The sequence below is a fragment of the Callospermophilus lateralis genome, chromosome 4 (genome assembly GCF_048772815.1).
Source record: "Callospermophilus lateralis isolate mCalLat2 chromosome 4, mCalLat2.hap1, whole genome shotgun sequence".
NCBI lineage: Eukaryota > Metazoa > Chordata > Mammalia > Rodentia > Sciuridae > Callospermophilus > Callospermophilus lateralis.
In genome coordinates this window covers 59,701,972-59,713,991 of record NC_135308.1, presented here as the reverse complement: position 1 = coordinate 59,713,991, position 12,020 = coordinate 59,701,972, and the positions used below count along the sequence as shown (strand labels likewise).

At 38.5% G+C, this 12,020-nt stretch overlaps 1 protein-coding gene across 1 annotated transcript; it reads right to left on the bottom strand.

Moving 5' to 3' along the window:
* Window positions 1-986: 986 nt before the first annotated feature.
* Window positions 987-9,034, bottom strand: LOC143398253 (RNA-binding motif protein, X-linked 2). The gene is given in 7 exon segments (XM_076855279.1): window positions 987-1,279; window positions 1,282-1,523; window positions 1,525-1,790; window positions 1,792-1,849; window positions 1,851-1,998; window positions 2,001-2,096; window positions 8,893-9,034. Coding segments are annotated over 7 exon segments (1,245 nt in total).
* Between the last annotated feature and the right edge of the window lie 2,986 nt (window positions 9,035-12,020).

The following is a 12,020-nucleotide window of genomic DNA, read 5'->3' as shown; positions in this document are numbered from 1 at the left end:
AGTCTGAAAGTTTGCTGGGGCCCCTTCGGCTGTGGCTCTCAACATGTGTGTGTGTGTAAAATAGTTCATATTTTATGTTATGTGAATTTCATCTCAATATGAATAAACAAATGGTAAGGGATATATGCAGAAAGAGATATATCTACCACCAAAAATAAATAAGTAAGATATTTAAAAACTGTTTTTCAAGGGAGAGCTAGGGAGGGAAGTGGCTAATTTTAGGACTCCTACCAATTCCTAAGAAGCCACACTTCTATATAGCTCCACCTGCCAACTGCAAAGCTCCTACAATCCTGGGTTCTAAATACTTACCACAAGCAATACAATTCTAGAATTATCTGGTATTTTTCCTTTCTGGCAATTTCACCTTAAATTGGGGTCTGTGGGTTCAAGGGCCATTGTTGAGAGCCACAGCCGAAGGGGCCCCAGCAAACTTTCAGACTGCCAGCTGATGAGCTGAAGGGGCCCCAGCAAACTTTCAGACTGCCAGCTGATGATTGGCTCACAGCGGCCCCAGCAACATCTAGCTGATTGGCTCCTCTGCGGTGATGCTCATTGGGCTGTTTCCCTGCCCTTTCAGACCACGGAGCTGCTCATTGGGGGACTTTTTTGGCTCCGCCCATGCGACCCAGCCAATCGGCCTCAAGAGCAGGAGGATTGTGGGAGGAAGAGGTTGTTGGGGTGTGTGGCTTGTGGGAAGCCGGTGGTGGCAGTTGGGCTCTGAGGGTTTTTTCCAGAGGAGCTGTTTTGTTTATCGTGTGTGGTTCTAAAAATAAAGTTAGTTTCTTTTGACAAGTGGCTCCTGAATTGTGCCCAGCCAGACTGCGGCAGGCCATATTTATGAACCAAAATTTAGGACACATACTCTGATTAAGTACCAAGTATATTCCCAGAGACAACGACTGCACCAAAAATTCCAGGATATCTGGCTGTTGAAATTACAACCTTCTCAACAAATCTACTATGCAAGGGATTATAAGAATCAGTCACAGAGATTTTATATATGGAAATATTAACAGCAAAACTGAATTTGATAAACAGTTCGTTTTCAAATAAACCAAGCAGCTGAAACAGGCTTCAGTGCTGCCTACAGTTGCAAGTGTTGGAAGTCTCCTGCTCCCAGGAGCAGTGGGGCTTTTTTGTGTACCGGATTTATCTTGGCTCCTACTTCTACTTCTGTGACACCATCCTTCAAAATGCCCACTGGGCCAGCTAGAATGTGTGTCTGAGCGTCGCCCTCTGTCTCCATCCCTATTCTGTCTTCTCCTGCCTTCTTTCTGCTTGAGGGCTTGTGCTCATTTTTAGATTTCTCCTTGGGAACCCTCTCTGCGCCCTCTGCCCTACCACAGCAGGAAATCCTGACCTCAGGGAGCAAGGGTGGTGCTTCTGTCCCTCTGGATTTGAACTTATGAACCTTCTCTGAGTTCTTGCTGCTGTGCTTCTTAGGAGCAGAGTCATTCTTTTCTTTTATTGTCTTGTTTCCAAGCAATGAAGAGGATGGCTGCTCTGCCTTTACCTCCTGACAGTCTTCTCTTTGTCTTTCTCCTTCCCCCCCCCTGCTTTTTTGTGTGTTTGTCATCTTTAGAACCCTTACATGAACTCAATGAGGGAGTTTTAGTCCCACAGCCCTTCTCCTGGAGTTCTTTGGTCACATCATCCACTTTTTCTGAGTTCTTAGGAGCCTCATAGTTAGACACGTGATCCACACGAATAGTTCTTCCTTTTATCTTGATCCCATTAAAATTTTCAAATGACAGAACTGTGCATTTGACAATTTTAATGGGATCAAGCATAGCAGAGGAAACAGAGCCCTTTGGATTTCCTAGTCTTCTTGTCTAGCACAAGATTAATTTAGCAATCCCACATATTGTGAGAACACACAAATGATGTCCCCTTCAGTCAGTTCATAAGGAAGCCCTCCCAGAAAGATCAGGCACTGTCTTTGTACTCAAGCGTGCCAGGACACCTTATCTGCCACCCCAAGATGGACCTCTCTTTGTTCAGCTTGTTGATCAGCTTCACTTTAAAGAGTTCATCTTCACAAGGGCAAGCTTCACCAAGGCTTCTTGATGTACCAAAGCAATGCTTACTTTTCACTTAACAAAGAATACAAAGGGATGGGCATTCCAGAAACTTTTTTAAGAAAATAATTGAATAGTCAAATATTTGCATGAAATATTCTGGTTTGTGAATTGGCTATTTATTAAATCACAGTTTTTATTTCTCAAGGGCTTACTATAGTTGTTTAAAAATAGGGGTATTTAAGCTGGGAACGGATTGCTGAACAGCAGGGAGAAAAAAGCATTTTCTGTAACTTACAGAAAATGAGACTTGGCAAGCCCTCCAGGCCCCATTGTTTTGGGTCCCAGTAGGGACAGTTTATTATTTTTATTTAAAAATTTGAATTTCATACTCTGTAAACAATAAGAAATTATGTTTTGTACCCATCCCCTCACCCCCCCTCCGTCCCCATCCCCCCTACCCTTTTTTTTCTATTTATCTTCCTTTTGCTTCTTTGGCTCATGATTTTCACTCTGGGGGAAAAAAAGCAACATTTTACTTCACTGGTTCAAGGTCACCATCTACTGGTCACATCTGGCAATTTCAGGTTATATGGTTCATCGTAAAATCAAAGACCATCTTTTGGTTTTGTTTGGATTTGGTCAATTCACTTATTAAAGCAGTTTTCTAGGTGGAAAATAATGTGAAGACCAGGAGGGTAAGTGGAGCAGAGTGCTTCTTCTGCCACAGACAATGGGAAACTCAAGACTAAACCTCTAACATTGTTAGATAGTTCAAACCTGACAACTGGCATAAAGAAAGTGGATCCGCACTCCAAAGTAAGCTGGATGTCCTATCTACGCAGATAGGGTCAACAAGGTCCTTTCCGACAAACACAAAAGTCCCTCAAATCTCAATAGCATGGGGGTTAATGATGAGGTGGGAGGTCACTCAGGAACTTAGGGCAGCTTCTGGAAAGCAAACTCACCTGGACTGCAGGAACAGGGCAGGCTTCTGGAGATGATGTTTAGATGGCCTGGGGAGTGCAAACAAAGAACAAGCAGGTGGAGAGCAGAAGGGTATGACATTTGCAGGGGACAACCAAGCCAGGACACAGAAGTGTATGCGAGGGAGTGATGAGATGTTGGGTTTTGCTAGAGAGTAGACAACATATGCGGGGCGATATCAGACTGGGAATCAGCAAGCAGTCCTCCTGAGTGCTGAATCAGGAGCCTTCGATTCTGGCCTTCCAGCAACTCACCAACATACTCATTTTCTTTTTCCCTTATTGCTTCTTCTTCTTTGGCTGGACTTTAGGTCCACCTTTAGCCGGTGGACAAAATTCAGTTCAATAAAGATAGCAGATCTGGTCGGGGTAAACCAGGAGAGGCAGGAATGTATCGCTTGCGCCCCCTAGTGGCAATTTTAGGATTGTGATCCTTTATCTTCTTCAAAGGCCCAGCGGAAGGAGAGCTGCTTCTTAAAACCAAGAGGATTTCTTGTCAGTGAGTGAAAGTGTGACTGTAATTATAGGAAGATACAGAAAGATTAATATTTGTCTGGGAATGTGGATAGAATTAGTATCACCTTACTTTTGAGTAGTGGCTCCTTTTCCCTCTTGAGCAAATTGCTCTCCTTGATAACCACAGGCCTGGGATAGCACTGAATCATTCAAATCCATCCTGTTGGAGGATTTCCCAGTTTGTGAGTGTTGTGTATACTTATATTTGCACATGTATTCATTCTCCCCCCCGCCTCATTTCTCCAGGCTTTTGGGAAATCAAATTCTTAGATACTCATCTCTCTTTTGTTTAAAGAACTCTAACTCTGCTGACTCGATTGTGTGTGTGTCCATATTCAGGAAGAAAATTTGAATGAGATGAGGATCGTTTATTGATTTGTGGGGAAGAAAAGAGTGAGTGCTTTCTGTTCTAGAGATAGCCTCAGATTGTCAATAATTTTGTTTTCAAGAATAACGGAGGAATTTAAAGTAGTGTGCAATTAAGGGTAATGTTTTCTGCTTACAAAGCTTTTTTTTGCATTAACAGAGACATGTCTAGGATTGTAAAGCTTTAAAAATCTCATGTAGCTGATGGGTCCAGATTTGCAGGGAAAGAGAAGGCTGTTAACTCTCAACCCATTTTTGTCATCATAGAGAAGCTGAAATCTATTTATTTACTTGTAAAGCTGAAGGGATTTGAATTTAACTGACCATCAGTCCCTTTGGGCAGGGCATAATTGGATTTACTTCTCTGTTCTCGTTTGGAAATCTTCCTTTGACTTGTAGTGAGAAAATTCAGGGACTCCCCACAGTCCAGAGAGGGGCTTCTTAAACTTTCCTTCCTCTTACCCCATCCTGTCAGAGAGAACTCAGCCTCACAGACAGAATGACAGCAATCCTTCATCCTCACTGAGTCTCACAATTATTTCTAGCCTCCAAATCTTGTGCCTTAAAGAAAGAATTATACTTCTGTAGAGAGCATCTCTGAAACAAAGGGTAAGCACCCTATTTCTTAGATAAAACCTACCATCAGGCCACCTGTCCTCCAGTTTGATAGCCACAGTGCCAGGATAACCCTGAGTTATGGGCTGACTTGTGTACCTCCCAAAATCAGGTGTGGAAGTCTTAACCCCCAGAGCCTCAGAATTTAATGGTAGGGTCTTTAAAGAAGTAATTAAGTTACAATGAGGTCACTAGGAAGGTTCTAGACTGGTGTTCTTAGAAGAAGAGATCAGGACAAAGCCACAGAGGAAAGGCCATGTGGGGACATAGGAGAAGGCAGCCACATATGCAAGACAAAGAGAGAGGCCCCAGAAGAAAGTAACCCTGTCAATGGGCTTCCAGCCTCTAGAAATATGAGAAAATAATTTCTGTTGCTTAAGACACCCAGTCTGTGGTATTTTATTATGGCAGCCTTAGCAGACTAATGTGCCCTGAGTTTCTCATTGTTCAAATTTATCCCATAAAATGGATTAAACAGCCTCTATCTAAGCAATGTTTTCCATTCACACCCTCTGTGGAGTGCAGAGATTCTTCATTTTGAGAATTCTAACCTGGACTAATTTCTTCCCTGTTTAGATCTTATTTGGGAGATGCTGAGCTCACCCTTCCTAATGGGAAGGAATGTAGGAGAACAAGCCAGGGGGTAAGCTCCTTGATGTTGGCCAATATCCTGTGTGTATTTTAAAGGCTGTAAGAACCTCTTGGCCCAAAATGCAAGGTCTTTAGCAATATACCATCAATTTTTCTTATGCAAACTTAAAAGCAAAGTTGTAAATGTAGTGTAAAAATTAAGAAACACAATTAGAAAAATAAATTCCTATTCTGTACCTACTTTCAATTAACCATTGTTTCAATTAGGAGTTTCTTGTTTTGAAAGCAACTTTAAATACATTTGGACGTATACTCTTATGACCACATCATTTTTAATGGTCACACAGCATTCTATTTCATGATGTACCATGCTTTTTTCAATTAGTCTCCTATTTTTCATTGTTATAAATAATGCTGTAATGGACATCATTTTAAATATTTTTTAAAAGTGAAAAATTTTTTGATATAAATAGATTTGTATGGTCAAAATTCCCCAATTAGAGAATATGTGTGCATATTTTCCAACTGTCCAAAGTATCCAAAGTGTTCTTGTCTGTAACCTCTCCAACATTACCTACTTTCAATCTTTTGCCTTTTTGTCAATCTGATGGGTAAAAAATTGTCACTTATTATTGTATAATGATTTGAATTTCTTTTATTATTTATGAAGATTAAACATTAATCGTACAGTTTTATTAGTAATTTGTATTTTTCTTTATTAAAAGCTAGGTATTTTAAAAACATTACAAAACTATAAAAGCTGCTTTATGAGTTAAAGATACTGGCTCTGTCATGTTTATCTCTCAGTTATGTCAGTCCGACATTTACCTTTTAATTGGATTCATGATTTCTTCACAAACAAAAAATAAATGTATTATAAAAATTTATGAAGTGCTATTTAAAATTATGTCCATCTAGAATTTATATTGGAATAAGTTGTGAAGTATACAGTATTTAAGGTCTCTGGATTTTCTAATAATTATCCAGTTACCCCAGGACCAATTATTGAACACTATTTTTTTTTTTTGGTATTGGGGATTGAACCCCCAGGAGTGCTTAAACATCGAATTACATCCCTAGCCCTGCCCCCCTTTTTTAAATTTTGAGACAGTGTCTCACTGTGATAATCAAGCCAAAGTGACTCCATTTTGTTTAGTAACTCCATTTTGTAAAATAGCCATGCCAAATAGAAAGGTCATGATTGGGGCAAGTTGTTTTTCCTTTTGTTGTAGAAACCCTCAAGAACATGGAAATATCTAATGGGGCTCTGTTTCTGTAACTGGGGTGAATGGGCTAATTGTGATTGGCTAAGCTTCCTGCCGCCTGACTGCAATCTCCTGCTTCTGTAACTTGGCTTGCTTGAGTTGGCTAAACCCCCAAATGTCCCTTTTGTGGTTTTCAAGCTTAAAAGGAAGGCCCTTACAATTGTTCAAGGCGGATCCAGAACAGACTTTATGCTCCCAGTCAGTTGCTGTGCGGTGTGCTTCAATAAAGGCTTGATTCGATTGTACGTGAGTGGTCTGGAAGTCATTTTATAAAACCTGGGATGGTGCTTAAACTATAACATCACTAAGTTTCTGAGGCCTCACTAAGTTGCTGAGGCTGGCCTTGAACTTTCAATCCTCTTGTCTCAGCCTCCCAAACCACTGGGATTATAGGTGTGCACCATAGTCCCTAACTCAGTTATTGAACACTAATACAGGGGGAAGAAAAACTACGTTTATGGTATTACCTTCTAAACTATTCTAAAATTGGGTCTCTTTTGGACTTTCTATTATATTCTGTCAGATCCTGAGTCAGTACTATGCTGTTTTAAGTATTGCAGCTCTGTAATATATATTAATGTCTGTAAAGCAATCCTCCTAATTTTCAAAAAATTCCTGGATATTCTCCTATAATTGGTTCATCTAAATGAATTTAGAATTATTTTGTAAAATTCCAACAAGTTTTTTTATTTGGACTGCATTAATGTTATAGATTAATTTGGGAGAAAAATCATCTAACATAATCAAAATTTTTCTATAGGGAACATAGCTTATTTCTTGTTTTTCTCCATTTTTAAAAATGTCTCTTAGTAAAGCTTTGCAGTTTCCTTAATCTAGGTCTCATGTATATCTCAAGTTTATCCCTGGGTAGTTTTTGTTTTCCTGTTTGTGTCATTATGAATGGGGACCTTTCCCTTTACATTTTTTAATTGGCTAGTTATGATAGTAATAAAATTATATATTTGTTGAGCAATAACTGTTATATATAAAATTTTCATTGATTCTATAGGATTTTACAGGGAGACTCTCATATCATATGCCAAACATGGTATTGATATATATTGCTGTGTACTATGTATATCTCTTAATTCTTCTTTTCTAATTGTACTGAATAGAACTTTCAGAACAATGTTGAATAATTGTGGTGAAATCAAATATGCTCATCTTGTTTCTAGCAATAATTTCATTTCACTACTTATTATATTTAATAGTAACTTCTGATAAATATTTGCTTACATGTCCAGGAAGTTTCCTTCTATTTGTAACATATTCAGTTTCTAATTTTTTCCCAGAATGGATGTTGGATTTTATCAGATGTCCTTACTGACACCTATCTAATATCTTTTTTATCTTTGTTTTGTGAATATGATAAGTTATCTACATAGATTTTCCTAATATTATATACTTTTTTGTTTCAATGTTTTTCTGGTAGTGATAAATTATTTATTTAAGTTGGAACCAGATTTAATAGTCTCATATTTTATTTTGTATTATATTTTTAGGAATGATTCACTTGTTTTCTTCTTTTCTTCTCTCCTTCATAGGTTTCAGTATATGGCTATCCCAGTTCCATTAAGAATTGAGACATTTTCTGGTGGGGGTTTGGGCTCAGCGGCAGAGTGCTCACCTAGGACATGCAAGGTCCTGGGTTTGATCCTTAGCGCCACATAAAAATAAATCAATAAAATAAAGGTATTGTGCCCAACTACAACTAAAAAATAAAAATATTTTAAAAAATGAGACATTTTCTTCTTTGTTATGTTTCTTACTTTTCTATTTGGTTTATTTTCCAAATAGTTTAATTTCTTCTAGAGCTGAATGTGGTAATGTATATCTGCATAGAAATTATTAATTTGATCAGAATAATCTTATTTATCATAACAATGTCTCACTTATTGTAAAAACCACACAATGATATTGTTTTGTAGTTGAAATTTTTTACTTTTTATCTGTTATTTGATTCCATTCCTTGTTTTTATATTTTCATTTTCTCCTTTTCGGTTTTGGCTAGACTTGCCAACAGTTTGTGTCTCTTATTGATCTTCTCAAGGGACAGTCTTAATATTTGCTTGTCAATCTTTTTTTAATTTCATAATTAGTTAATTTTACTTTTTAATAAGTAATTCCCACTTCCTGCTTTCATTTATTTTTTTCTAGTTTCTTTAATTAGTTGATTTTTTTTTTGTAAAATGTAATTTTAAAAATATTTAAAGCTCAAAATCTTTTTCTTTTCTGAGTATTTGGGGATTATTTCTCTGTGCTTTGCTATGTATTGTTATTATTGTGATTGATGTAGATAGTATTACAGTTCTTACTTTCTCTTACATCCAAGGATTTATAAGAAGACTGATTTTTAAATTTGCAAAGGATTTGATTTTTAAAAGTGCCAGACTTTTTAATTTTTATTGTGTCTGGCAGATGCTGCTATTTGCATATCAGATATCCATCTCTTCCATTTTTCTCTAGTCACTGAACTCAAATTTTGTTGATTGCAGCAAACTATGCAGCATAATTGCTCAATTTTCTGCTCACCTTGTAGATAGTCCTGGCATGGGGCATGGTTCTGACCAGTGAGATGTAAACACAAGTCCCTGGAGTCAGAGTCCTTTTCTGAACAGAAAGGCAAAGGCTTTCCAAAAGAAAGCTTATTACTTCTTTGCCCTTTCTTCTTCATCCTTGCTAAATTCCCTGAATGCAAATGTGATGCAAATGTTATGTCAGAGGTACAGGAAAAGTCAAGGGTAAAGACTAATAGGCTAGGGATGGCAAAGCAGAAAGAGGGAAAGGAACTACATGATTTCTAATTACGTAGGCCTATGAATACTTCTCCTGCTAATACCTATGCTTCCTACTACTTGCAGCTGAATGAATTTCTAATGGGCACATTACCCTGTACCTAGAAAATGTGGCTTGCCAGAAGTCTACTTTCACTTACCAATTATGATATGCTAATTGCTAGAGTGGGTAGGCTACTCCATGTAAATCACACTGGTCCTGTTTTCTTTGTTTAGGGGTGAACATGGGGCTAAGCTATGACCACTCAGACAATGATGGAAGTCAGATGGCTTGAGGATGCTTCTGGTCAAGATTTTTTTGCTCCAAAAAGAGGATTGGAATGGAAAAGTCCTTCATTATAGTGCTCCCATGACAAGGGAGCAAAAGAGAGGCTGGTGCAGTCCTTACATCCCCTTCAAAGGCACACCTCCAATAACCTAAAGATCTCTTACTAAGCCCCACCTTTTAAAGGTTCCATCATCTCTCAATAGTACCAAGCTAAGAGCCAAACCTTTAACATGTAGTCTTTTGGGGTATATTCCAGACCCAAGTTATAGCACCTTGTTAGCTTAATCTTACAGGTAAATTTGCCTGTAGTTTCCAATGTTAGAATTTGCAATTCAGAGATTCAAGTATCACCTGTCTTTTTTTGTGGTTTTATTTTGTCACTTTTATTTCTAATGGACTGTGAGAAACTTCAAAACAGCTGTAGCTCAAGGCAGTACAACGGCCCACAACTTCACAGCTGAGCCAAGCTGCTTTCGATATTTATTGTGGCAGAAAAGATCAGCAGAGGCTCTGTCTATGGCTCTAACTGCCTGACTACCCTCATTGTGAACCTACCATGGAAACAACCCAGTTGGCATATTATGTGAGGTGGGCACTAGGGCTTTCCCTTTTGTACCCACATTTAATTCTCTGAACTTTGTGTTCTCCATACCGTCAGTTAAGTTCCTGGCCTCTCTGAATTGGAGAACGTTGTTTTTGCTTGATTTGGATCTGTTGGCAGAAGCTCAGGTCACAATCAGACATAAAGCAGGGAATTTTGTTGTAGTGTCAAATATTTTCCAGACATTATTATTTTTCTTCTTTTCACTTCTCAGGGCTTGGCTTTTGCTTTTCTATAGAGTTGTGCAAAGATTTGGTCTTCATTCTCTGACTCTTTAATCCTCACACTCTTGCACTGGGTTTTATCTACTCCCTTCTTTAAAATTCTTATTTGGATAATGCCTTATTCTCCCTCAAGAAACTGAATCCACAGGAAGAAATCTCTGTCTTAGTACCTGCCTGAGTACATCGTGCATCTCCATGAAATTCCTGGAAAAGATGATGTTTGTCTCTACACAAGTTTTTAGTCAGAAGAATGGGCTGGAGTTCAGGGAAGGTGAACGTGGTTCAATTCTAGGGTAGTATTCATGTCAGCAGAACTGCCAAACCATCAACTAATCGTCTGTCTAAAAGGAATTTTTAATAAATAATAGTTTAGGTAAAGAAAATACTCTGGCTCTGCCTTTAGAAATAATGGACCCATTATTGTGCTGAAATGTATTGGGCTATTTCTTGCTCTTTATTAGTGCTGGGTCATTTATCTAGGTCTCATGAGGTTTAGTATCTGCTTTGTTTTTTAACTCACAGTATTAAATATGAGTACATTCTATTTTTTGTGTGTGTGAGTGTGTGGCACCAGGGATTAAACTCAGGACACTTAATGAGTAAGCCACATCCCTAGCTTTTTTAAAAAATAATTTTAATTAAAAAATTTTTTTTGAGACAGGTTCTCACTAAGTTGCTTAGGGCTTTGCTAAGTTGCTGAGGCTGGCTTTAAACTTATGATCTTTCTGCCTCAGCCTCCTGAATTGCTGGGATTACACAGGCAAGTGCCACCACACCTGGCAAGTATGTTCTTTTTCCACCTCTGGAAGGAGGAAAGTTTTTTGAATTTGATTCAAATTCACCCCTTCACATGGTATATCACAGATGTCAATTGCTTACAACCCTCTCCTGCCTTCTGATAAACCTAGCCTAATTCCCTCTTAAGATTGGGAGCCATCTCACCACATGTTGGGGACCACAAATCAAGTCAAGATGGTGCCTGGCAGTTTGCCAGGAGGAGTGGTTTGTGAGGCAACGCCACCGAGCCATTAAGATGATGGGATTCCTTATTGGCTGATTGCTGTATCTGGATGATGCTAATTGAGTCAAGCTGTGTGTAATCAGTTAGGTGTATATATACCTTGCTGTTCCACAAAAAAGGGGCTCCTGCTACCTTGGGTGCCTGCTACCTTGAGTTCCCGCTTCAACCTTCAAGTTGCTTGTCACCTCCTGGTTATTTTGCCCAGCCGGACTGCGGCAGCCACAAAGGCATGAAAGGTTCATTTCGTCTTTACTATAAATCACTGTGATTTCTAAACTTGCTTGGAATGCCTGCCCATACCTTGAACTCACCCATGCCAGGCTTTCCCTGACCAGATAACAACCCTTTCCAAAACTTTAGTGGAGCCTCATAAATTCTGGCTCTCTCTGGCCAGATAATGACCCTGTCTGAAGCTCTAATGGTGCCTCAATAAATTCTGACATCGGGACCAGCTAAAATATTAATTAACCTTTGTGTTATGCTTGTCAAAATTTTGTTATCTGGCAAGACTTGCCAACTAAACATTCATTTTAATTTTTTCAATTGTAATTTAAAAATTTCTGCTCATTATTTCTATTTCTCTTGAATGCAATATTAAATATATAAAAAAATTTGTTATCTGTAAGTTCTCAAGACACCCTCCTTTTGTGTAACTTTCTGTGCTATAAAGCTGTGCTCCTAGAGAGCTGCTGGGCTGTCTTCTGTTCCTGAGTTTTTCAGGAGAAACAGCCTGGGCCAGTCAGAATTATAA